This window comes from Oryza glaberrima, chromosome 6 (genome assembly GCF_000147395.1).
Source record: "Oryza glaberrima chromosome 6, OglaRS2, whole genome shotgun sequence".
In the NCBI taxonomy this organism is placed as follows: Eukaryota; Viridiplantae; Streptophyta; class Magnoliopsida; order Poales; family Poaceae; genus Oryza; species Oryza glaberrima.
Window position 1 is genome coordinate 6761094 of NC_068331.1, and position 27625 is coordinate 6788718.

At 40.9% G+C, this 27625-nt stretch overlaps 2 protein-coding genes across 2 annotated transcripts; both read right to left on the reverse strand.

The window, feature by feature from the left end:
• Positions 1-3620: 3620 nt before the first annotated feature.
• LOC127776612 (uncharacterized protein At5g39570-like) lies at positions 3621-6897 on the reverse strand. Its single transcript, XM_052303076.1, has 2 exons — positions 5720-6897; positions 3621-3989 (listed from the first exon to the last, which is right to left on the reverse strand). Exons 1-2 carry the CDS (start codon positions 6779-6781, stop codon positions 3909-3911), a joined length of 1143 nt encoding a protein of 380 aa, XP_052159036.1. The 5' UTR covers positions 6782-6897; the 3' UTR covers positions 3621-3908.
• A 2889-nt stretch (positions 6898-9786) lies between these two features.
• Positions 9787-20110, reverse strand: LOC127776168 (probable serine/threonine-protein kinase SIS8). The gene is made up of 13 exons (XM_052302512.1): positions 19418-20110; positions 18291-18728; positions 17849-17952; positions 16170-17536; positions 15925-15965; positions 15022-15090; positions 13981-14081; positions 13058-13136; positions 12872-12970; positions 12725-12793; positions 11678-11727; positions 11419-11595; positions 9787-10841 (listed from the first exon to the last, which is right to left on the reverse strand). Exons 1-13 carry the CDS (start codon positions 19955-19957, stop codon positions 10727-10729), a joined length of 3249 nt encoding a protein of 1082 aa, XP_052158472.1. The 5' UTR covers positions 19958-20110; the 3' UTR covers positions 9787-10726.
• Positions 20111-27625: the final 7515 nt, after the last annotated feature.

The following is a 27625-nucleotide window of genomic DNA, read 5'->3' on the forward strand; positions in this document are numbered from 1 at the left end:
CAAAAAAAAAAGAAGAGTTCAAGTAGGAATACAATTTAAAAATAGCTGAAATTCAGAATTAAAAATAAGCAATATTGAAAGAAGAATCCATATAAGAACCCAATATGAGATTAAATAAAATTCAGAATAAAAAATAAAATAATATCCAAAACTAGAAAAACTAAAAGAGAATTCAAGTAGGAATACAATTTTGAAACAACTGAAATTGAAAATAAAAAATAAAAATATTAAAAGAACACAATACGATATTAATTAAAATTTGAAAAAAAATAAATTCTGAAATTAGAAAAAGAAAATATTATTTTAATTAGGAATACGATTTATAAATAACTAAAATTTACGATAAAAATAAAGACTATTGAAAGAAAAAACCATCTAAAACACATGACGAGATAAATTAAGTAACATGCCTATAAAGGAGTAGAATGGTGGCGGTTGATACGACATATAAAAACTGTTAATAAAACACCAAATAGAATTCTAATGACGATTAAAAGGAGGGACGACAGGTAGGCCGTAAAGCAAACGAGCAAGGCGATTGCCGGGACTTCTAGAAAGTAAAAAAAAAAACCCTATTGATAATCATATTCGATTTTTAAAATCTCAATGACAATAAAAAGAAGAAGCAGCGGGTGGGGTGTATAGGAGTATAGTTGCAGAGCCGCCGATGGTTGACGGGACTTCTAGAAAATAAAAAATGAATTCCAACGATAGTTATGTTCGATTTTTAGAATCACAATGACAATAAAGAGTAGGCGGCGGACGGGCCGTAGAGGAGCATAGTGGCATCGTTTGACGAGACTTCTAAAAATTATAAAAAATGAAACCCAACAAGACAATAAACTCTAAAAACTACAAGGTTAAATTTTTAAAGGTTCGGAACTTCTATAAAGTAATGAAAAAACAATGATAATCATGTTCAATTTTAAAATCTCAATGACAATAAAGAAGGGAGGCAGCGGGCGAGCCGTAGAGAAGTACAATGGCAAAGCCGCTGACGGTTTGGCAGGACTTCTAGAAAGTAAAAATGAACCCAAACGATAATTATATTCGATTTTTATGATCACAATGACAATAAAGAGAAGAGACAGTGGACGGACCATAGAGGAGTATAATGGCAACGTTTGACGGGACGTCTAGAAATTATAAAAACGAAACCCAACGTGACAATAAACTCTAAAAACTATAAGATCCAATTTTTAAAGGTTCCAAGGAGAATGAATAGAAATAGTGGTAGATCGAGTAAGCAAATAAAGAAGGAGATGACATAAGGGGTAGCAACTGATGTGACTTTTAAAAAACTATATAATTAGAAACACTAGGATGATAAGATTTGGTCTTTCAAACTCTTAAGACAATGAGATAGTTATTTAATAAATTTTAAGTAAAATCATACTTAAAAAAATATATGATTTTGTTTGGATGCTAGCCGCGCAATTGTGTGGGCCACCCAGCTAGTTCTTTTTACAGGACAACAGCCAATATGGGTGAAAATAGATCGGATAATATTCGATCTGATCTACTTCGAATCCGTCCAAAATAAGGATATGCTATGGGATTTTAGAAATCCGGCGCACGGATATGGATACGGATGAATTCTATTTATAGGAAAACAGCAATTCAGCAAAGCTACCACACATTTCAGTATTCCACCCATTATAGCACTGTAACTTATCTTGTTTGAATGTGATAATTTTAGGGGGAAAAAAATCAGAAATCATGCTTTTCTCATGTTCTAACTGGTTTTAGATCACCAGGTTGGCCTACATGGAAAACAAACCGACAAGAAAAGTGGATTCTTCGGGTGGCCGATTGCTCAACAGAAGGCATGCAACAGACCAACATAAACATGCTCTGCATTTATAGTCAGGTTGGTAATTGGTACACGTGTAGCGATTTGGCGAGAATGGGCTACATAAAAGTGTGATGGCGGCGCAAGCCGTTGCAGCATCACGTCTTGTCAGCTCCTGTGGACCGTGCTGGCTGGACGTCGCCGTCGAAAGCAGCGGCGCAGCGCCGGAGGAAATATGCCGGGCAAGATCAAGATTACATTTTCAGGACCGTGCTAGATTCCAAGGTGAACAAACTTTCAAAAAATGGAACAATGTAGACTAACAAGCAGACAAAAACTGATCTATAATTTTGGAAACAGGGTAGCTAAATGGCTTGGCGACAGATTTTTGGAGCCCATGCAAATTACTAATCTTGAGATTTGCTTTACGATCCGTGCTTCAAGGGAAGAGGAGGAATATCACCAAGCTTAGAGGGATGGCCGTGGAAGACGATGGCCTAGCGGTGGACGGGGCACACGGGCGGGTGGCGAGGCGTCAACGACAAGCCAAAGCCGTGGGGATGGAGGCCGGCAGTGAGTCGGCGCCGGTGGCATGGACAAAGCAAGCTTATGGTTAGGAGGTGATGGTTGGTGGTAACGAATCCAATGACGGAGAGCCGCCGAAGACGGGAAAGACGGGGGTGAAGGCACTCACCGCCGCTGGTTTGGGGAAGAGAAGGGGAAAGGGGGAAAGGAAGAGGGAGGAGGCCGGCCGAGGGACCTCGCTGACACCTTTGACTCTTCCGGCTAGCCAGTGAGGCCGGGCAGCGGTGCACTGGAGCGGTGTGGATCAGACGCTGTGAGCGAAGGCGGTATGAAGGGGTGTTGGAGAAGGATGAAGAAGGGGTTTTAGGGTTTGGTTGTCTAACATGAATCTTAAAGCAAATCAGATGGTCTAGAATTTGCAAAATTTCTAGAAGTTTTTCAGTTAAATGGTACTACATAGACAGTTCCTTTTGAAATAAGTATTGGTTTTAATAGTTAGGGTTGAGGGTTCCAACATTAAATATGGAGTTGTAACTTATACAAAGAAGGGGAATTCAAATGGTTAATTGAAACAACTATTGTGATGGTTCTTACAAATGCTAACATAATATGATTTTTGTCCTTCCAACTGTTAAAATGAATAAATTTGATGAACCGTGCGTAAACGGCAGGAGTAACTATAAACGATTTATAAGATAACCAAATACCTTATCTTATCTAATTTGTGACACGTATGAATAGATTAACAAGACTCTCATTGTCACTGATTACTATCTAACGAAACCAACGGCGGAAGAAATAGCCGCCTTGACGGAATCAGCGAGGAAAGAATGACCCTATTAAGGTTAACCGGCCACTTATCTTGCACTGGTTGAACCAACGATATCGTTACGCTCGGATGACTAATACTGTTTTCAAGTGAATCACTTTCTACGGACGACAACGGTGTGGGAGGACCAGCTAGGGTGCAGCTCTACGGCTTTTACCTTCGAGATTTTGAAGCTTACCGTTCCAACTCAACGGAAATTCTCCCAGCAAAAATAAAAGAAAGGCTAAATTTCGAAGACGTCATGGACATGCACTAACCTACAACAAACCCCAAGTTTTAACAAAATCTATATTCAAAACCATGTGCAAAGCAGCGAAACCATCACCCCCATGGCCTCATCGCCCCTCTTCTCCGCCCCCTACTCATTCTTTCCTTACCGACGCCACCGTTCTGTCTTCAGCTCCACTACAACCCCCTGCAGCAACAATTCTAGCAGATGGGATGTTGTAACCAACTGCAAGATCAAGAACATAGTAGACGCAACAGGGGCACATATATACACCAATCATCCCAAGCAAAGAAATGATAACTGACAGAGTGATTGTTTAGACATGCTTCAAACATAAAAAAACACGCGCAAAGCCACAATTTATTATCAGTGTTGAAGCGACATCATACTATCATGGAGACGGATAACAAATAGTGTCCATGAGACGAACGATGAAACGACTGAGCAGGAGCATCTTTTATTCACGCAGAGTACTATGGCTGGCAAGTGATAGCAGCAATCGATGGCCCCGTAGAAGATAACGCACCGGAAGCTTAATCATCGTACTCCTGGCGGCGATGGTGGTGGTGCTTCTGATAACGCTGCTTCTTTTCATCATCAGAGTCATTGTCATCCTACAAAAAGACAGCATGAACTACTTAGCACGGAATAGAAACCATCTACTTCTCATCCTCCGGTGTTAAGTCTACATTGAAGATACATTAGAACAGCTCTGCACAACAGAAGCACAATGGCAAATGCTCTTCTGAGCCTATGAAATTTGCATCCTCATCAGAAAATTAGTTACAGAACCATACAATATACTATAAATCTAACAAGTGGTTCTGAAAAAATAAAACACAATAAAATTGTGAGGTACCCCTGTTCCTCTTGAGTTTTAAGAGTTCCATTACGCCTTATTAAGATGCAAATTTACCAATATATAGAGAATTTTACCTTGTCCCTTCCACAGTAACAGACTAATTATATGCTTGGGAAAACATCAATACGATGACAAATAATGATATTTGATACATGGGGATCATATAGGATATGATAAAAAGTAATGATACTAAGCCAGCAGTCAGGCACCAGATTAGCATTTCCCTCTTTCTCTATTTAACATCCAAACCATGTGTCATGTCAATAATGATTTCCCTGAAAAACTCTTTTTAGCTTCCATTTATACCATATTTCACTACTTTTATGATTAAAAATGGTGTGATGCTAAAGGTTGTAGCACACTTTCACTGGGGAAATTCAAAGATGCAAACAAACATGAAAAATTTTAGCCAAAAAACCGTGGAAATATTTGAAAAAAAAAAAGAAGAGGATGACCAAATAAACCAGGCATGCAGAGGAAACAGTTGGGGTCTGCCCAACTCTATATGCAGGAAAATCACCAATCTAGTAGACAAGTATGCAGTCACTGGAATGAAAATTCAATGCTCCTATACTTCTATCAAGAATGATCCTACAGCCATAGGTTATGTCTGCAGGTTAGGTTGGAGCCAGATATCAATGTACAAATATTTGAACTAACAGATGGCCATGATCCAAGCATAAGTTTGTAGTAGTCTCTGGTTTGACTCCTAACTTTTACTAGCGCAATCTTAGTTATTCCAGCCTTTCTTAGGCAAGTGCTGCTATAATTTTGGAGTACACCACTTTATTAGCCTGATAAATTACATGTAAAAGGTTCCTGAATGGGCATTTGTGTGATATGATTCAGTAATGCCCATTTGTTGTAGACATACCAAAAATTTTAACTGGTGAATTTGCACGTAACAGATATGGCATATCAAAGTAATTAGTACTCCGTATTATGCAAGATCCAGTCCACTAATATATTTAGTATGAATGAGTACAGTAATGTCCATCTTCTGTAGATAATACAAACATTTAACTGGTCAATTTGCGCAACACTTGTATGATAAAATAAACTAACTAGCATTGATGAAGATTTAGCATTATAGACATGTCACAAGGAATTGTGCACTAAAGATATCTAATTCTGTAGTTGATAGTTACATATGGATAAGCTGAATAACACTTCCATGAGTTAACACTACATTGCCTAGAACTATTTCAAGCATCACAAGCCTATATTATGCCAGCCACTATTTTTAGAAACCATTTCTCTAATGTCATACAAATCATAACTTTCCTATGCACACCAAGAAGGTCAACAATGGTTTTAATTCATCATCTATCTCCTATAGTAATATATATTGTGGCTTAATACAATTGTGCAAATGAATATCCTTATCTTCCAAAACCCACCGTACGCTACTTTTAGCCATTACACCAAGCATAGAAAATGGTCATATAGGTAAAATGCAGAGGACCAGGGAAGTGCACTCACATGTTTCTTGCGGCCGTAGCCTCCCTGGTATTCGTCTCCCCCGCCATAGCTCGGCTTGTTGTATCCACCACTCTCATACGCAGGCTTCTCGCCGTACCCATACCCATAAGAACCCTGCGTCTCCTCCTGACCGTAAGGCTTCGGCTTGGGGTAACCACCAGAGCCATAGGTCCCTTCACTCTCTTCCTGGGCTTTCTTCCCATATCCATAACCAGAACCACCACCATAGCTCTCTTCCTCGGTCTTCCTGCCGCCATAGCCCGCGGAACCATAGCTCTCCTCCTGAGCCTTCCTCCCATACCCACCGCTACCATACTCCTCCCCACCCTGCTGTGGCCTGCTCCCATACCCCGATCCATAGCTCTCGGCCTGCGGCTTCCTCCCATAGCCGGAACCATACTCCGATCCGTAGCTCTCCTCCTGCTGCGGCTTCCTCCCATAGCCGGAGCCGTAGCTCTCCTGCTGCGGCTTGGTCCCATACCCAGATCCATACCCTGATCCATAGCTCTCCTCCTGCTGCGGCTTGGTCCCATACCCTGATCCATAGCTCTCCTCGACCTGCGGCTTGCGACCGTAGCCGGAGCCGTAGCTCTCCTCTTCCTGCTGCTTCCTTCCTCCACCACCGTACCCAGATCCATAGCCGGAGCCGTAGGTGTTCTCCTCCTCGGCCTGGGGGCGGAAGCCATAGGCGGGCTGGGGCTTAGATCCGTAGCCGGAGGAGCCGTAGGATTGCTGCTGCTCGTGCTGGGGGCGGTAGCCGGAGGAGGCGTAGGACGGCTGCTGCTGCTGCTCGTGCTGGGGGCGGAAGCCGTAGGCGGGCTGCGGCTTGGAGTGGTGGGCGTAGGGGGAGGGCTCGTCGGCGGAGTAGTGCGGGGCGTCGTAGGAGGTGGAGGGAGCGGAGCAAGGGTAGCAGGTCTCGTCGGAGGGCGGGAGCGGGCGGCCGAAGGTGATGAAGAGGTCGTAGCCGCCGCCGTACGGCGTGGGGTCGTACTCGTCGAAGTCGTCGGGCTCGTCGGCGTGGTCCCTGGCGCCGCCGCCGCCGCGGTAGTACCCGGTCGCCATGGCTGCGGCGGTGGTGGTGGTGGTAGGAGATCTGTGCGCTAGGGAGCGAGGCGTGGGATGGAGAGGGAGAGAGTGAGGCTTGGACTTTGGGAAGAAGGGGGGATCGGATCACGCGGTGATTTGCGCGTCGGGGGCGTGGGGGCGTGGGGGCACGTGGTGCGGCGGCGTGGATGGACGGTGGGCCGGTGGTGGCTTCGGGAGGAGAGGACGGGCCTACGCTGGCGACGGCAAGGGGAAATCAGGAAATGTAGTACAGAGAGGGTTGCCACTCGCCAGGTTCGGTTGATTGACTACTGCTACATCACTACACTCTCCGTCTGGATTTTATTTCTTTCTTTCAATGTTCGACCACTCATCTTATTTAAAAAATTTTAAAATTATTATTTATTTTATTTATGACTAAGCACAACATTTTTTTTATATTTGCAAAAAAAAAATTGAATAAGACGAGTAATCAAATGTTGCAAGCAAAAACTTAAAATCCCTTATATTGTGGGACAGAGAGAGAGTAGTTGACTTGAACAATTTTTTTTTCTTTCATGTTCAGTTGCTTGGTTCGGAGCCTATTGTTGCCTTACCAACATTTTAATATTATTAAAAAAAATTGGCAAGTTTTAGCACTAGATTTGATGGTACGAGTGAAAGTTGGTAGCAACCAAACATTCATTTGAAAATATTGAAGTTGTCAAAATTGTGGTAGGAAAAAGAATAACCTCAATTCAAGTAAGCCCTAAATTTTAATACTTTCTCCGTACCGAAATGTACACATTTTTTTGATAGGCACGGGTATTAAGAAATTAGGTAAAAACTGATTTGAGAAAGATTGTGATTGGTTGAGAAGAGAAAGTAAGCAAAGAAATTAAATAGAGAATGGTTGTGATTAGTTGATAGAAGAGGGTACTCCCTCCGTCCCAAAATAAATTAACCTCGTACAAGGATGTGTCACATCCTGATACGAGATTAGCTTATTTTGAGACCGAGGGAGTAGGTGAAGAAATACCTTCATTTTCGGATAAAGTATTGTGCTAGAAATAGCTGTATTTTAAGACGGAGGTGGTAACCAACTTAATATCGCAACCTTATTTATCTTTACTAAAATTTGGTAATCCCTAAAACATTTACACAAAAAAATCCACCAATTTTTTAAGTAAGGTGTCCAACGAAATAGGCTCTTTACATCTTGACGCTGCAAAATGCAAAGAGAAAAGTAGCATTGCCAACAATTACCAAACTTTTGCAAAAGAAAAAATAAAAATGGCATTGCCAACTTTATCAATTGCCTTTTTTTTTCCTTTACCAACAAATAGGGAGGTTTAATTTCTCAATGAACTGGACATGCTTGTAGTTTTTCTCTCTAGAGATCACGTAACATGATACCAATCAACGCAACCCACACCTCTAGTTTTTGTTTCTATTGAATAGATAGAGATTGCAACCTTCCAGATAAGGTTAAATATCAAGCTAGCTTGGCTTGGCTCGACTCGCTCTAGCTCGTTAAGATAATGAATTGGCTTGGCTTGACTTGTTTGCTAGCTCGTTAAGCTTACGAGCCAACATATTCAAACCAACATTAATTCAAGTTTACAATTGTTCGCACGCAATATAAATATCAAACCAACATACAAATTAGTAAATGTGTCATTAGCACCATACTTCTATACAATCAACCAACACATAGCAAAACAAGTCTAAATATTCAGGTCTATGATCGAGCGAAGCAGCACAAGACAACGAGTGGATGGAGAGAATAGATTGAGTTGAGACTCGAGAAGACCACATGCCACGGGTGCGGATAACATATGCGCTTTGTTTTTTTTTGTGTTATAGATAGACCTTTGGTGAGTTCGGGAAGAGGGGTTTGTGACCCCCTCCTCCCCGGCATGCAAAACGAAGCGCGTATTATCACATGATTAATTAAGTATTAACTATTTTTTTGAAAAATGGATTAATATGAATTTTTAAAACAACTTTTGTATAGAATTCTTTTGCAAAAAATACGTCTTTAACAGTTTGAAAAGCGTACGCGCGAAAAACGAGAGAGATGAATTGAAAAAACTGGGAGAAGAACACAGCAAGTGTTGAGCTGCTGTTGGATTGCTGGCCCGCTTCTTGCTTTGGCTCATTTAGCTTATGAGCTCACAAGCCAGCTCAAGCTGGCTTGCTATACATAACGAGTTAGGGTCCATTTAGTTACTAAAAATTTTTTCCCAAAAACATCACATCGAATCTTTGGACACATGCATGGAATATTAAATATAAATAAAAAGAAAAACTAATTGCACAGTTATGGGGGAAATAGCGAGATGAATCTTTTGAGCCTAATTAGTCCGTGATTAGCCATAAGTGCTACAGTAACCCACATGTGCTAATGACGGCTTAATTAGGCTCAAAAGATTCGTCTCGCGGTTTCTCGGCGAGTTCTGAAATTAGTTTTTTCATTCGTGTCCGAAAACCGCTTCCGACATCCGGTTAAACGTCCGATGTAACACCCAAAAATTTTCTTTTCCCCAACTAAACACACCCTTAATAATCTTAACTCAAGCTCGTCCATAAATCCAAACGAGCCAAACAAGCTAGCGAGTTTTGAAGAATGTCTAACCCTATTTTCATAGGTAACTGCAACTCTTAGACTAACATTTTATTTTTATTTTTGTTTGGAAATACTGCTTGAAAGATACAGAAATCATTGGGTGGAACCCATCTAGGTGAACTGCAGCACTTATCAATTCAGTACAACTAGGTTTACTAGTAGCTCCGGGCAAAAGTCGTCCAAATGACAAGTGATTTGGACAGAGAAACAGCGAATGCAAACGTATTTCAGTATTTCAGAACAACAAAACAAACCCTGCAGAATGCGATTAACGTATTACAGCTAAAATGTTTGAGGAAGCAAACACCACACTGTAAATTTGGGCATGACGAAGTAGCAAACAATCGTGATAAGCTTCCAGACCTCGACTGTCACAAATTATGATAAGTAGATGACAAAGAAAGAGTTCGAGAAATTGTTCAATTGCTCTTTCACATGTAGTACTTTTTATTCTTTCAATTTGAGAAAACGCAACAACAAACAGCAGAAGGCTGTAGTTTCGATTACTGTTCTACTCTGTATGGGATATATAGTTGTACACCAAGAAATATCTGAATCCGGATCAGGTGCAGTCGCTGCTGGGACTGCAACTTAGGCAGTACCAGTTTTCATCAACAGATGCAAATGGAAAGGTCCAGATCAGTGAGGCATACTGTTCATAGCACTGTAGCAAAACACTGTAGCACAGAATACTGTTTGTACGGTCGCTGTATCACTAGATCTGAGCCATTGATCACTGAAATGGACGGCTGAAATTGCTTGCAGTTCTTAAGTTACAGTCACAGCTGTAACTGCACCTGATCTGAATCCGAAATATGGAAATGAGATTCAATATTGTTCCAGTAAAGAATGATGGTTAGGTACAAAAAGGGGTTTTTCTCCTGCAATCTAATTGTCAGTTCCGACGAATTTGTCAGAATGTGATATACACAGGGGCCCTGCCAGAGGGCTTCTTCAAGCTTGCTGATTAAGATGACTGACCTTTTGTGTTGAACAACAATACAATTGATTGGGCCTTACACATTAATACTCAACCTTTGGGAACCAAAGAAATGACAAGGAAGAAAAAAAAATGTACAGTAGTTTTGCACAAATTTTCCTTTTCCCTCCTTTACCTTTTCTTTTGCTTGATGGGTTGGCTGCTTTTCTAAGCTCGGCATTTCTTTGCCTGTGGAAAATTTACAGTGTATTCGGACGGGTGGACAAAAACAGAACTTCACCTTTTTCACCTTAGCCATGCATTTGATGTTGCTATACAAAATAATGGTATAGTTACAGGTGGGCAGTTACTGGAAGGCATGAAAGACCAAGGCACCTTGTTTTAACGTTGTCGCCTGGTGTTGACCTCCATTTTCTTAGCCATCTGCTCGTTGCACTCGCTGCCTTTGGGGTTGATTGGCAGGCGTGTTTTTCAATAATGGTTTTAAGGAAGACATGATCTCTGAAAATGATGGACGCATCTTTGGGTCTCTGCAGCAACAGAAAAACAAAATGGAGTTAAGATAGTGGCAGAGGCAGACAAGAGGAAGGCATCAATTCAATTTATTGAGAAGTTCATCACGAAACCAATAAATCTATCCATTTTGTTTAGATGAGTTGCATGTCACTATATGTGGAGAAGAATATCTTTTATCCCTCCACATATAGTGACATACAACTCATCTAAACATACTCCAATTTTGTATACAAAACACATATCAAATTCATGGTAGTTAAGTTTGCTTCGCTTGTTCATACTAGTTGGAATAAGATAGTAAATTTGTCAACTAAAAGAAAGTAAGTTTCATACCGTTAATTCTTGTATGAATATGCACATGAAAACTAAAAGACTGTAATAATATGAAAATATACTTTAAGTGACAAATGTAATGGTATCAGTTTACATGATCAATCTTAACAGACTTTGATATGCAGTTGTTAAAGAAGTTTGACTGCATGGATTTTATAATGTCATAAGTTTATGAACAGTAGTAGCATATTTATACAAAGAATGCTCTACATATTCAGAAAACAGTCACTGCAGCCCAGCAAATCAAAGCATACTCACGTTTGCCAGCATCTCCTTATTATCTCTGCTATGGTGGGATCCACATGAGCTGGAATATCAAGGCGACGTTGCTGAAAACCAACAGCTCCAACAACTTGCATGGGGTTCATACCTTCCCATGGCTGAAGTAGTGTGAAAAGTTCCCATAATATAACCCCGTAGCTGAAAACATCACATCTGCAAAAATGCAAATATATTTGGCAAATGCAAGCTGACTAAACTAAAGAAAAGATAAATCATAAAAACATGAGAAACCTACTTCTCATCAGATGGTTCGTTTCGAAGTACTTCTGGTGCCATCCACTCTGCCTGTATGTCATGCAGGTAATCAGTAACCTCTAGAAACAGCTTTGTGAAGTCAATTAATTACACATTCCTATCCATAGCTTACAAAAGAGCACCCAGAGGCAAGACCAGTGATGTTCAATGCTAAAAAGCACAATGTTAAACCAATCACAGCAAATACATGGATAGATCAAATCAGGAACCAGCTAAACTTTCCATGAATAAGACCATACTATGTCTATGGTGTCCGTATTGAATTACAGGTACTGATATTTCTTCATCAAACCATCCAATTGATCCATTTCATTTTATATACTGATATTTCTTCACTGAACCATCTGATGGAACCATTTCATTCTCATAACAACAGGAAAACAGATACAGTTTGTAGATTCAATTATGGCAATACAGAATAATCAAAAGATAAACCAAAGATGCAAGTTTGTAAAAGATGAGTATCAGAATAAATCACAATGAACCATGGATAAGCTTCTGGGCCTGAATGTCAACATTCTCCCAGTTCCCAACCCTTCTAGCTACTTGCACAAGTCCTCAAAAAGTAAAATCGATTCAGGATGCATTTGAATTATTTTCCTACAATCCTACTCAATGGTACTATATAAACATCTTACTATTCAATCTGTTTTTTGGCACACACAATTATAGCATATTTTGGTCCTAGATACATGTCATGCTACATTTTCAAGATGAACTCCAATCCTTTTAATGATACTTTCCAGTTCCAATACCATTTACTACTCTATAAGAGTTGATTCTAACAGCAACAATTAGCATCACTAACAACGGCAGGGTGGTCTTATCTATATTTACCTTATTGTTTGTCGTGTAAAACACTAAACCTCTATTTGAGAATGGGAGAGTATAACTATATCAAAAGTCAATTAAATACTAAGCAAAAACTACAGGTAAGCTGCACATATAATTTTTTTTGTTAAAATAAGAGTTTCTTAATCCCATAACAGCTGGAAAATATTTAATTAAAAAAATATAAGCAGCTTACTGTGCCAGCCGTGGATCTCGAGGAAAGGAAGGTACTATTCTTCATACGTGATAAACCAAAATCACAAACCTAAATAATAAAAGAAGCAAATGGTTATAAGTGCCAAACATCCAATGCATATTACTGATGAGGCAACCTGTTTCTTACCTTCACAACCCAATTCTTGTCAACAAGAAGGTTTGGAGATTTCAAATCTCGGTGCACTACAACAGGGGAGCAATTGTGCAAATAATTCATACCACGAGCCTGAGGCAAGAAGAAAGGAAGTAAGAAACAAATTTAGCTTGAAATTCTCCATCTAAGTGGATCAGGATAGGAAATCTTTACGCATACCACATCAAGTGCCATTCTTAGACGTCTTCTTTCATCCAACTGGTTGTTGGGTCGATGAATCAATCGAAACAAACTACCTCTACAATGTCAATATTAATACATTGTAGTTAGCAACTATGCTGGTTAGAACCCTACGACATAAAATATTAGAACCATGATGGTATTCAACTGAAAAATGCTTATTATTTTATATGCAACTGAACTTGCTGTCTCCGGTCATGCATTATGTATTGGTTTGCATGATGCTTGGCCATCATCTTCTATATTTGTTGCTAACTAACCAATGCAAATTTGCTGACCCAGGGACAAAGCTCCCCATCTTCTAAAATCACATGATGTCCAAAAGAATCCAAAATATACATGGCGTAGACATAAAGTCATGCATACATGCAAAATTTCAATGTCCAATCTTTACATATGTAAACAATAAAAGAAAAGGAACTGCTAAAGAAATTTGCCATGTGTATAAAACTATTACTTGTATTTCATCCCAGAATTTCTTTTAGAGTTTTTGAAAAAGTGTCACCCAATTCGTACATGCATTGTGTAACAAAAAAAAAAAAACTGGTTGTCCTATGGAAAACATCTCAATTTATGAAAAATTTGGAGCAGTGCATAGGGACAGAGGGATTTCCTATTACCTATATTATTTGTTTCAGAATTCTGAAACGGTGACACCCACCACTAGCCCACAACAATATTTTTTTAATGTGTAATAAGTTTCCAAAAAGGAAATTAATGTAAACTACTTATCACTTTTGATAAAAGTCAGAAAATAATGCGAAAGTGAAATGTTAGTAGAATAATATTTAGTTAAGAGAGATAACAAAACCAGGATAAAAATAAGTGGTTACTATACTTGGTACTACTAATTAAGACGTTATAAATTGGAAAGAGAATTGCATGAACAGAGAAAAATGTACCTTGGAAGAAACTCGGTCACGATAGAAAGATTAGGTACACGAGTAACAGCACCCATAAATAGAACAACATTTGGATGACGCAATCTCTTCATTATTTGGAACTGCATATCAAGGAAGAGTGAAAAAAGCACGGACAAAATTTTGGAACATCTGCGTGATCATTGTAATGATGTAAGCATGTCATGTCAAACGCATAGTACAAAAAATCAGACTGGGCCAGCAGTTAAACCGGAAAAGACCAGAACCAACACCCTTGATGGCTTAGTTTGCTCTCAAGACCATCTCCGCAATTGAACTGGGATGAACCGGCTGAACCGGACAATGTCTCCTGTAAACCAGTGAACCAACAAAGGCCAGACGGTAGCTCATCATGCGCACCAGCAGAACTTGGGCTACTTTAAGGACCATATAGCGAAACTGATGTATCAAGGCCCATTTCTTTGGAATGTAAATCAGAAATTGGTGCGGAATGGGGATTGATCCCTGGTGGATTCAATGGAAGCTCCACTCCCACCTAGGCAGTTGAATGGTTGTGGCATAGAGGGAATGTTAAATCTAACTAATGTGTTTGGATTGCGGTGAAACCAGCAGCCTGCCAGTCAGACCGATGGACCAGTGAACCAAGTACTCTAACTGATTCAATGGCCGGTCCGACTTTTCGTACTATGGTCAAAGTAAAAGTCGTCAAACATTCAAACCATGTTGAGGGAGTTAAATAAGCACTTACAAATGGCCTCAGATGCCTTTATCTGTTCAACAACTAGACCAATTAATTGTCATAAACTAATATAATATTTGGCCTATTAGTCAGACCTTATCAGCTCAGGCAAATGGATATACAAAATATACACCACAAGAAAAATGAGCTCAAAACCTTAGCTGAATGGAATATATGTAAATTTTGCATCTAATATGATTCGTTTCATTGAACCAAAATGATTGCCTCGTTTATGTCACAAAACAAAACATGCTGGGATGCAGTATCAACGCTAAGTTTTTTTTCTTTTTTTGCAGTCATAAATTTGGATTGCAGACAGTTACCTCAGTTCTAAATTCATCTAGAGCATCGCTTGATATATCTTGCTGCAAGAATTTCTTCACTGCGACTTCCTACACAGAGGGGCAAGTAGGTAAGGCACAAAATGCATAACAAATAAAGGATAATGAATATCACTCTCGAGCTGCTCGAACATAGAGGGAAACAAAGGAAGGTGCTCAAGCTAATCTAATCAAGCAGTTCCTTGGCACATTTATTTTAATATTATTCAACTTTAAGTTGTCGAAAAAAAAACAAAGTGTCCCAGGTATTTTCAGCTTGTGGAATACAAAGTCAAAAGAAATATTTCTCTAAAATGAATGGAGTGTCTTTTTTTGTGAAGAAATACTAGCGACTACTAGATTACTTAGAAGCACACACATAAGATGAAAACTAACGCCGGCTGCCAAAACCAGGTTACATAGTGTCCATGGTGGCACCACGGAACCACACTCAAAACTGGCCAAAGTGGGTGGAGCCATCCAATTAGGGGGTTGATTAAAATGATTGAAAGTTTAGTGTGTTAAGTGGACACTAATGATACTGATTAAAATGGAATTTTCCATTTATGATTTATTAAGGGATATGATATAATCCCCCCAATTACAATTAGGTGTGCTGGTGCAACCTGTAGAAACAGTTGTTGTGTCCTAGTATGCAACCAACCAGAAACTATAATGTAAAGATATCCAAGCTTTTTGCTATATTGACAAGGCTAGAACTTAAAAAAGACACAGGTTAATGAGGTTAGTTGATCCTCACATGATATGTTGACTATGCTATAACAAGAACTTAATGTCTTGATTGCACACGGATTCATTAGAACAAAAGTTTGCTTTCATTATTTCAACTTGGTGATAATTTAGAAATATGGTATTGCGGTGAGCCATATTAGGTGAAAAACTTACTGTTCCATGCCATTCCCCTTTGTACACCTCTCCAAAGGATCCTGATGCACAGAAAAAGGAGGAAGTTGAAACAAGATGGAAAATATGATACAAGTATACAACATTATTGTATGCGGCTTTTATTCAATTTAATGGGGAGGTAATGCTCATGAATGGGAAAATTAGCTGAGTAATCCTGCAGATAGTCAAAACATAGTAGGGGAGCTATGAACAAAATGAATTTAAAGAAACCAAGAGAAGTGTACCTAGCCCAACACGTTCTCCCAGAGTGATCTCTTCCCATTGGATTTCAAACTCTGCAACACCATCTAGGGCAATATCAGATCTTGAGCTTTCAGTCCCAACTGACTTGTCAGAGACTCTTTCAGCTTCCTGAGGTACTTCAACCAAATCTTTTTCTTTCTCGGGAACACTAGTTTGTCCATGATCAATTTCAAGCTGATTATCCCAGAAGTCATGTCTACCCTTCGGGATCAATTCATTTGCCCCTGAAGAACTTGGCAAACTAAGCAATTGACAACCAGGTTCCAAGTATTCGTACTGCTTGTTAACAGCAGCAGTTGTAGCCACAACTGCAGCAGCAGTCGCCGCAGCAGCAACAGGCACGTCGAGTTTGATATCACTGTTAGATTTAGCTGCAGCGACAACCATTGAGGATGCAACCACCGCAGCGGTTGCAACAGCAGCTGCTGCAACAGGCATTTGTTTTATAAGTTGCAGTGGATCCTCCTGGGGAGGTGCAGATGGTTCATACATATGTGAACTACCAGTACTGTTCCGGGAATCTGAGGGATGGTAGGTACCCAGCCCCTGGATAGGTTTAAGATCCAGAGGAATCCGATAAGGAACAGCCTTTGTTTGGAGTTCATGTCCAGGGGGATGTGGCACCGAAGGACCATGACAAAAATCAGTGTTTGTTGTAGATTCAAGCTCATTCATCCTCTTTATCATTTCATCTTTAGTTTGAAACAGAGATGTGTCATACACAATAAGGTCTTTAGGTTGTTCCCTTGATTCTTCTGAAAACAAATCAGGTGGTGGGACAACTCCATTTTCAAGTAAGACAGCATGGATCCTCTCAGCTATCTGGGGGTTTTCTTTTGCAGCACTAATCATATATTCTGAGACATCTTTCACTTTCATCCTTCGTACTGCTGGAGCACCACCCACCTCAGAAGATGAAGGAGAACTTGATGACGAATTATTCGCTGCAGAGGACTTATCTTTGCTCTGTGTACTCATGGTATGGTCTGTATTTCTAGATTCATGAATAACAGGCAAATTTTCACTTGTGCTTGTGCTAATTGATAGTTCCCCAAATGAACCAGATACCGCTGATCCCTGGCTGCCAGTCTGGCCAGTTGTTATGCCATAAGGATCAGAATGCCCAAAATTGCTGGGTGTGGATACTTTTTCAAGTGACTCATTCTCAAAAGAACCATACATAGAACTTGAGACTTCACTAAAGGAAGACCCCAACTGAGTGTTACAGTCATCTTTGTTAACATGGTGACTATCTGCAAATAAACTATCTTCAAATTCTCTACCCAAGCCCGCACCGTCTGAAGGTATAAGAGTACCTGGATCTGACATGAGATCAACAATGTACTCCCTGCAATAATATAATACAGTGCAGGCAGCATTACAAGAAGTTTTTCCATACTTACCATTTAGATTGTTAACAAACATGTGAGGAGGAAAACTGGATGGCCAGACACAACTATACTAAGCAAGTAAGCATTAATATCACTTTTATCCAAGTATAAAAGTCCTAGTTTCTGTTGTCAAGGAATTAGTAAATACCTTCCATCATTAACTTTCACAATGCTCTAGATGTCCAGATACAATTATGCTAAGCAAGTAAACATTAATAACATCCAAGTCTAAAAGCCCTAGTTTATATTTTCAAGGAATTAGTAAGTACCTTCCATCATTAAATTTCACAATGCTCAAAGCTCCATCATCCGATCCAGTGTACTGTCTTCCTTTAACTAGTCGACAAGGAACAGCGAGGCTGTCGGCCAAAACCTAGATGCAAGTTTGCAAATGTAGATATTAGCATTTACACATCTCCAAGCCACAAAACCTTTAATGAAGTGATGCTTATGCATTAAATCCACTATGTCATGAATCCGGTACAAGGACTAAAAGTCTAGAACAAGAATGAAGCCAGGTCTTGTGCTACTGATAGAACGAGAACAAGAATGTGCCATGTCATATTGTGCACTGAACAGAAATTTGATAACAATAGAGCAGATATTGCATTTGAAAATTAATGGACGTCAATATCTGCTATCTAAAAAACATCATAATTAGAAAAGGAAATGATGGCTTAGATGGATGGCCGAAATCCAATAGTCACTAACCTTAAAAAGCAGTGCACGGTGACGAGCCAGACCAATTGTTAACTCACCGAGAGGCATAACAGCACTTCTTATACTAGCTCTCAGAGAGCTGCTCACATTCTGGTACTTGGACAAAAAGCTTTCTGGATCGATGACTGGTCCACCCATGTAGTCGGAAACTAAAGTAGCTAGTCTCTGGACCAGGTTGTGCCCAACAAACTCTGGAGTTTTCGAGCGAACTTCCACAGCCATGATGAGTGCCTTCTGCTCAAGTTGTACAAGTTTGGTGTCTTGTGCTCTGTTGACCAATACGGCTTCTGTTTTGGATGCATGTGAAAATGGCTGTTGATGCAGTTCCGTCAAGGAGGGTATGGTTGGCAATGTGGGCTCGTCCCCAATGACAAAAATGTCATAGAAACCATCCAAGATTTTGTCGTCGTAGCTAAGGGCACTGAAACTCTGTGAAGCACGAACAAATCTACCATATGAGGCAAGTACGAAAATGGTAAGAGTCACAAATAAGTAGGGCAATATTCACTTGTGAACAATTTATACTGAAAAGAAAGCATCTAAGTTGGTCATTTGAGGACTACAAGCTGAGTGTTCATTTGCCTCATTATCGTTAGACAGTACCATCCACAAAAAGAAAGGCAGCTTGATCAGCCATTATTCTGATAAGTGATAACACCTCAACAAAGGACCAAGGACCACCACAAAAGTTCATAGACTGCTTGTTTTGCTCCAAAAGTGCTAATAGTCTGAATGCTAATAGCTGCTTAATCCACGGGGTGCTATTTCTCACTAACATCATTGCAGATAAACCAAATGGCCAAAATGAGTATGTATAGGTTACATAACTACCACAAGTTCGGCCACCCCTTTCATGACTGAACAACAGTTATCAGACTATAGATGAACATACCATGATCAACCCATCTCATGACAGCTATTTCATCAACAAAAACACCATCCTTCCCATTTTGTTACCACTAATAACTAATCAAATGGTTTGTATTTGAACGTCTAAGTTTACTCAACAAAGCAAGAGCGAGATCCCATCGCAGTAAACAATGCGAACAGCGTGCGACCCGAGGAGCAAAAACCAAAAAGATTAGGATCGAGCAGGAGGGATGAGACGGTGAGAGTACCCAGTAGCGGAAGGCGACGACCTCGGCGGGGGAGCTCTGGAGCGGGCAGGAGCCGAGACTGATCTGCTTGGCTACCTCGATCTGCGTCGCCTCGGGATCCTCCCGCGCGCTCATCTCCAGCGCGAGCTGCATGTGGTACTCCTCCAGCTCCGCCTCCTGCTTCTCCTTCTCCATCTCCCTCTTCCTCACCGACTCCTCCCGCGACTCCCTCCTCGCCTTCTCCTCCTCCTCCTCGACCTCCAGCCTCCTCACCTCCACCGACGACGCCAACGCCGCCGCCTCCGCCTCCACCACCGCGTCCGCCGCAAACGGCGGCGATGGCCATGGCGATGGCGACGGCTGCGTCTGCGGCCGCCCGGTCACGGAGCTAAGCCAGCTCGAGATCCCAGAACCGTGCTTATGCTCGTGCTGCGCTCCACCACCACCGCCACCTCCTCCGCCTCCGCCGCCCTTTTTGGAGACCGGCGGAGGAGGCGCGAGCGACGAGGCGCCATCGCCGGCCGAGTCGCCGATGTGGAGCTTCCGGAGGAAGTTCTTCATCCCGCTCCCGCCACCGTCTCCGCCGCCGCCGCTACCGATGCTGGTGGTGGTGGGGCGGTGGATCCAACATGGCTTCGGATGCGGAGGCGAATGGAAGAGAAGAGAAGAGCACAGCGAGAGGAAGGAGGAGGAGTCGCAGTTTTGACCTGCCTACGAGCAGTTCCAAGCCGCATTAAATTAATTTAATCCGGTTTTTATTATTATTGCTTCGCTGCAACTGGCTGGCTGGCTGTTTGCTTGCGGCTGCGCTATACTCTAGTCGCCCGAATTCTCTCCTCCCGCTCGTAAATCCGATTAAAAAATCAAATTAAGTTCGCTTAAATTTCAATTAAAATGGCGCTTGGGTGTGATTAGCGAACACTTCTTCTAAATTTAATAAAGAAAGAAAGGTCCCGTTGGTGCGGGAGATGGACCTGCTAGTACTGACATGTGGGACCAGATAAGGCATGGACCCACATGGCAGAGGGATGGCGCACTGCTGCTTGGGAAACTTGTCGCGGGGGACATGCAAGAAAAGGGCGCCCCGGATAGCGAACGCGGCGGGGTATACTCGGGCCCCGCATTGCGTTCACGGTGGAAATCTAGAAAACCATCTGCTCTGTCACTGACATCCGGGACCCACACGGGGTGGACGTCACCGGCCGGTGGGGCCCACCGCTTCCGCCCACTCTCGCCGTCGGGCGAGAGGCTGCGGCGCGCGCTGCGCGCGGGGGAGGCAAGTTGGCGGGTGGGGCCCACCTCGTCGTCCTCCTCGTAAACCGGCCGCGCCCACCACCACCTCCTCCTCCACTACCATGTGGGTCCCACGATCCCGCTGGGCCCACGTGACATTGAGCTCGCCGCCGCCGTGTGCGTGGTGGTACAGCTCTGCCACTAGCAGGTGGGCCCACCGTACCACTGGAGTACTGCCAGGCACCAGGGTTGGGTCGCTCGTTTTTTTTCCGTGGGAATTCCGCTTTTACTCCAAGCAAGTTTAATACTCCGTCCCATAATATAACAAGAACTATATAAGACAACATTTTATAGCTCAATGGATCTAAACAGGAGGTCTGACCAGATTTGTTGTATTATAAAACGTCCCATCATATCCTTCATTACTATATTATGGGACGGATAGAGTAGTATAGCCAAGTCCTAACCCTAAATCTTTTATAGTCAATTTAATAGCCAATTTATACAATAGTTGCATATTGCACTATTAATATCTGGTTCTACATGTCATACATAATTGTGTCTTGGAGTCTGTGCTACAGCTGGCAATTTATACAATAGTTACATATTACACTATTAATACCTGGTCCCACCTGTCATACATATATTGTCTTAGAGTCTATGTATCTAGCTATAAATCTATAGTCTGTTGCTCTTCTCTCTCCTCTTTTACCTTCTTAAAATATGTTTATAGATGGTGTATAGTCTGCTATTGTATATGCTCTCCTATGCTAATACTGCGCGATTGCCCTTTTTTTTTTCTTTTCCTTATGATGAATTCGCGATGCGAAGTTGCGATTTGGGCATCGCGATGGGTTGAACGCGGCAACGCGCCCCGTGCACGTGGCCCTCGATGCCATGTTGGTACTAAAAGATTCTCCGTCCTAGGCTCATCTCGTCTCTCGTCTTTTTCCCTTTTCGTAACCGGAAGGCTAATCTCGTCATCTTTCGTCTACGTATTATCATGATGCAATGCCAAATATAATGCACACGCATAAAAAAAATTACAGGTTTCAAGTATTTCAGTGAAATACACTTTCAAGGTGGTAGCTAGAGACTAATCAACAAATGAGTAAGACCAATAATATATTTTGTTTTCACTACACCAAAAAAAAGTTTTTTTTCCTAAAACTACGTGCTTCCTCCGTACTCGCAAAGGAAGTCGTTTTAAACAGCGGCACGGTCTCCAAAACAAAACATAACTTTGACTTCTTGTTTCTATAAAAATATTTATTGAAAAATGATATAGGTATACTTTTATGAAAGTATTTTTTAAGACAAATCTATTCATATAATTTTTACATTTTCAAACTCAACAACTTAAAAGTTATTCATGATTTATATATTCTCAAGGTTTGATTTAAACATTATCCTAAGCGATTTTCTTTACGAGTATGAATGGAGTATATAGTAGTATATGTAAGGGATACAATAAATGTTTTTGTTATGGCTAGCTTGTCATGGTTATGCATACCACATACCTAATAGTAGTTAACTAAATCTCGGCATGACCCACCACATACCATGTCCTATACAGAAACAACCTACGGATATAGGAGGAGTTCCGGATAAGGAAAGACAATCAGAGTTCTACATGGAAACGACAAGGACTACTCAGATTGTATCCATATTGGTTTCCCTAGTTCTACTTGGACAAGGGGACATCTATGGGTATAAATACAAGCCCCCCTAGGAGGACAGGGGAACACCCATGATATGAGACGATCAACACGATCGACACTCACCATGATGAGACAATCAACACCCAACACAATCGACATAGAAGCCACAACATACAAGCCTACATACGCCAAGACACGCCGCCGGATATCGACTTCAGGGATAAGCACGGCTAGTACCCTACAGTGTTTCCAGATACTGTCAGGAGAGACGAAAGCGCTATCTCTGATCTCGCCGGGCACGGATTCAAGGAGGAAGGCTACCCTGTTGTCGACTACGAGTCAGATCGTCAGACCGACATGTCGACAACAGTTAGATAGGCTACCCCAAACATTGTACTGGTGTGGTTATCATAAATAAAAGCAATACCAGCTTCGGCCAACAGGATGTAGGGTTATTACCTGACAACTCAGGAGCCCGAACCTGTATAAAAATCCTCGTCTCCATCTCTTTTACCTCAGTCTCGCGTATATCCTAGCACCAACGATCCCCATACTATCCAAATACCGTAGTCATGACATCAAACGTCGACAATGGCGTGCCAGGTAGGGGGATTTTGGTGCTTCAGGATTTCGACAGTGGCGCGCCAGGTAACGACTACTGCCTGGTCCTCGACCAGCGACGTAGAGTTTCTCCCACCACTTCCACTTCAAGTGGTCGAGTTACGACTACTGCCTGGTCCTCGACCAGCGATGTAGCGTTTCTCCCACCACTTCCGCTTCAAATAGTCGAGTTACGACTACTGCCTGGTCCTCGACCAGAGGTGTAGCGACTCTCCCACTACCTCTACTTCAACAAAGTTGATAGCAAGTACACAATATCGCCAAGTGTTTTACCCAGAGATCCCTTACCACGACAACACCTAGCATTGAAACCTATCCTACTGTCCCTTTATGCCGTCTTGACAAGGCCTCCAAGGAACCCAAGGGATCTTCGGCTGGAGACGCCCAGAGCCGATAAGGCCTTGTCGGATCCTGTAGAGACGAAAGACCATGTAAGATCTGGTCGTGTAAGAGTTCTCGCCGTGCGTATTAACCAAGCCGTGTAATCGGAAATTAATTTTCCAACTTCACGGCTGGGGGCTAGGATCAGTGCTTATTCAACCAAGGCAGGTCAAGGGTCCAAGGGCCTTATCCTCTGAGAACGATTCTCCGATGACAAGGCTGGGGGCTAGGGAGAGTGTATGACTCTACAAACTGACTGATCGAAGTCGGTAAGAGAGAAGACGCTCATACACAAAACATTGGTCGGTAAATTTAATTCATTTTCAATTTACCATACATATTATAACATGTCACCCTTTGAGCATTCGCTCGGGGGCTCTTTCTATTTGATATACTTTTCTGAATATTGATTTCAGGAAAATTCTATTCGACATTTACAAAGACTCCATGTCTCTATGGTTCTACACCAAGATCGACTAAGGCGAGTATGACAAATGTCGACAAGGCTCTGTCGCAGACTCTACGCCTTCTCGATCGCTTGAGAACGGTTGCTGGATCTCGACAAGGAATACGGAATGAAGAAATGGTGTACCCGCCGAGATAAAATTTCTTGACTTCAATCCAAATCCTCGATTACAGCAAGACGGGAGACTTAGTCGTACGCTCTGTACTTTCTCGGTCGACATCAGAGATTGACTTAGACAAACCCTTTCGGTGCCCGCACGAGGCTGACAAAGGAAGTCTAACGTTATCTCTGAACTCACCGAAAACGTTCACATGAGCTCGATAATAGTTACTCCAAAGTCTACGCGCTTTTGAGAATATGAATTTGTTCATTTGCATTGAAGTCGGGGGCTACTGTCATGGTTATGCATACCACATACCTAATAGTAATTGACTAAATCTCGGCAGGACCCACCACATACCATGTCCTATACAGAAACAACCTACGGATATAGGAGGAGTTCCGGATAAGGAAAGACAACCAGAGTTCTACATGGAAACGACAAGGACTACTCGGATTGTATCCATATTGGTTTCCCTAGTTCTACTTGGACAAGGGGACATCTATGGGTATAAATACAAGCCCCCCTAGGAGGACAGGGGAACACCCATGATATGAGACGATCAACACGATCAACACTCACCATGATGAGACAATCAACACCCAACACAATCGACATAGAAGCCACAACATACAAGCCTACATACGCCAAGACACGCCGCCGGATATTGACTTCAGGGATAAGCACGGCTAGTACCCTACAGTGTTTCCAGATACTGTCAGGAGAGACGAAAGCGCTATCTCTGATCTCGCCGGGCACGGATTCAAGGAGGAAGGCTACCCTGTTGTCGACTACGAGTCAGATCGTCAGACCGACATGTCGACAACAGTTAGATAGGCTACCCCAAACATTGTACTGGTGTGGTTATCATAAATAAGAGCAATACCGGCTTCAGCCAACAGGATATAGGGTTATTACCTGACAACTCAGGAGCCCGAACCTGTATAAAAATCCTCGTCTCCATCTCTTTTACCTCAGTCTCGCGTATATCCTAGCACCAACGATCCCCATACTATCCAAATACCGTGTCGTGACATCAAACGTCGACATAGCTGTTGTCTTGCATTACTTTTAAGTTGTGGGTTACGATGAGTTTTGCTTCGTTCCTTTCACGAGCGATAAGCGCAAAAAGGGTTTAATTAATTAATGTGCATATTTGTTAATATATTTACTCCCTCTGTTTCATAATGTAAGTCATTCTAGTATTTCTCATATTCCTATTGATGTTAATAAATCTAGACATATATATCTATCTAGATTCATTAATATCAATATGAATAAATGTGGGAAATGCTATAATGACTTACATTGTGAAACGGAGGAATTACTACTCATTTTTAAAAGTCTCCAATGGTGGCAGCAGTGTATCTGCCACCCCACTATTGTTTTTTTATTTTTTTTATAGATTAACTCCTGCTATATTCTAATATTATGGTATAGTTCAACATTAGCTCATGTGAATAGCACATAAGCAAATAAACAAACAAATTATATTAAGATATTTGTAAAAAAATATTTTACTATGATATATTAGTAATATTTCTTCTGTCTCTAGCAAAGCCTTTGCTAGTAAAAGAAACTTTTGCATAAGAGTCCCCACAAAAAGCCCCATACATATATCATCCTAAAATTATATAGTGTTTGAACTAATCACATATGCGTTGGATCCATGGTGGTTCAGCACGACAATGGTGTGGATGCTGCAAGAACGAGCGGAGGGTACCGACGCTGCTAACCAGTAGCAACTCCAGCTCAATGGAGAGGAAAGAGGAGAAGCTAGAAAGATTGGCTCAATAGTGAAAAGATTAACTTAACCCTATTCCAATTTATGTAACTAACGTAAAAATAGGTGGCTTAATATGAAATTTACTCCGATTCTTTTGTAAACTCGCAATCGAGCACTAATATATACTCTGAGCTAGTTTGATGCATGCTATGCTTAATTAAAAGTGGAGACAGCTGGGAAGCTTCCTGCCGAGCTCCAGGGGCCTCGTTAAGCCACCCTAGCTTGGCAGCCTAGGAGAGATCGAAACAACATGGCATGTTGATAATAGGACAAATGGCTGATCTTGCAGGACAAATGTATTACTGGATTGTTGTCATTTTTTTCAAGGGGATATAATATTAAGAGTAAATTCCATCACCAGTCCCTAAACTTGTACCGCTGTGTCATCCCGGTCCCTAAACTCGCAAATCGACCGTTCAGGTCCTCAAACTTGTTCGACTATGTCATCCCGGTCCCTAAACTTGCAGATCACTCGTTTAGGTCCTCCAACTTATTCAGTCTATAAACTAGGATTTGAATATCATCTGGGTCAAATAGGACGGTCTAAAGACTTTATATTTAAAAATAATTCATAACTTTTTCATGTGAACTCTAATGAAGACAAACTTTATATCAAACTTGTAGCCCTCGACACGATCTACAACTTTGTAGTTGAATTTTTTTTATTTTAAGTCATTTTTTGTCCCAAAATGTAATTTCAAAATCTATAAACATGCACCAAGTAAAATACATGTGCTAACCTTCTTGTTGTTAACAGAATGAATACTGGGAGCGTCGTCCTTTACTAGAAATCAAGAATGTAGAAATTGATAATTTTTAAGATGGAATTGTTTGTTGTGAACTTGTGATGCATCCAGTCTGCCATGTGCATAAGCACGTACTCCCTCCGTCCCCCCCCCCTCCCAAAAAAAAAAGCTAACCTAAAAGAGGATATGACCCCTCCTAATATAACGAATATGTCTAGATTTATTGTATTAGGAGGGGTCACACCTAGATTCGTTATACTATGAGGGAGTTGGCTTTTTTTTTGGGACAGAGGGAGTAGATGATAGTGATCCGTGGTGAACTTTTTTGTGTTCTTTTTTTTCTTCCTGATGAAAACTTTTTCGGGTTGGTCCGGCAAAAAACTTTTGTATGTCCTTCTATATTTAAAGCTTCTTTTTGTTTATTTAAATTGAATAGGTGGATTAAAAGTACAAAGGGCAATTGTATAGTGCGAAAATAATACTAAGCGAAGTCATATAATATGTATATGAGAAAACTCTTTTTTAATTAACCCTGAAATTGCCCGATCCCTTCTAACCCAAACTTTGGTTTAGATCCCTTCCATACTCTTTTTGCCAGTTGAATGTTAAATTCTTATAAAAAAGTTAATTTTGCCCTTTGGTGTGAAGAAACATATAAAGTGTAGAAATTTGTTATATGAGACTTTTATATTTTATGAGTTTGTTGTGTGCTCTATTATTCAGGACAACATTATTTTTTAGACTGACAAAAAAATTTAATCTTTGCTTTTAGTTACTAAAAATTGTATATGTAGCATATTTTTTTATAGTAAAACATATTTATTGTATAAGACAAATCTATTTATATGCTACATAAAACAATATTTAATAACTAATAAATAAATATTAATTTTTATGTCATGTCTAAAAATAAATTTTGTCATAAATAATATCTCACATAACAAACAATAGTATCATATAACAAAATTTTACACTCTAGCAATATACTCCATAAATTTATATATTTCTTCATACCAAAGGGCAAATATACCTTTTTATATGAATTTAACAGTCAACTCATGTTCAACTAACAAAAAGTGTATGAAAGTGACCCAAAATTTGAAGATATATATAAAGAAATGAGCAACTCGAAGACATAAAAGGGATTAGGTAAATTTTGAAGGTACATTAGGGAAATTTCTTGTATATGGATAACCTTGTAGAATAATCGAAATTGGCGACGAGTATGTAGGAGT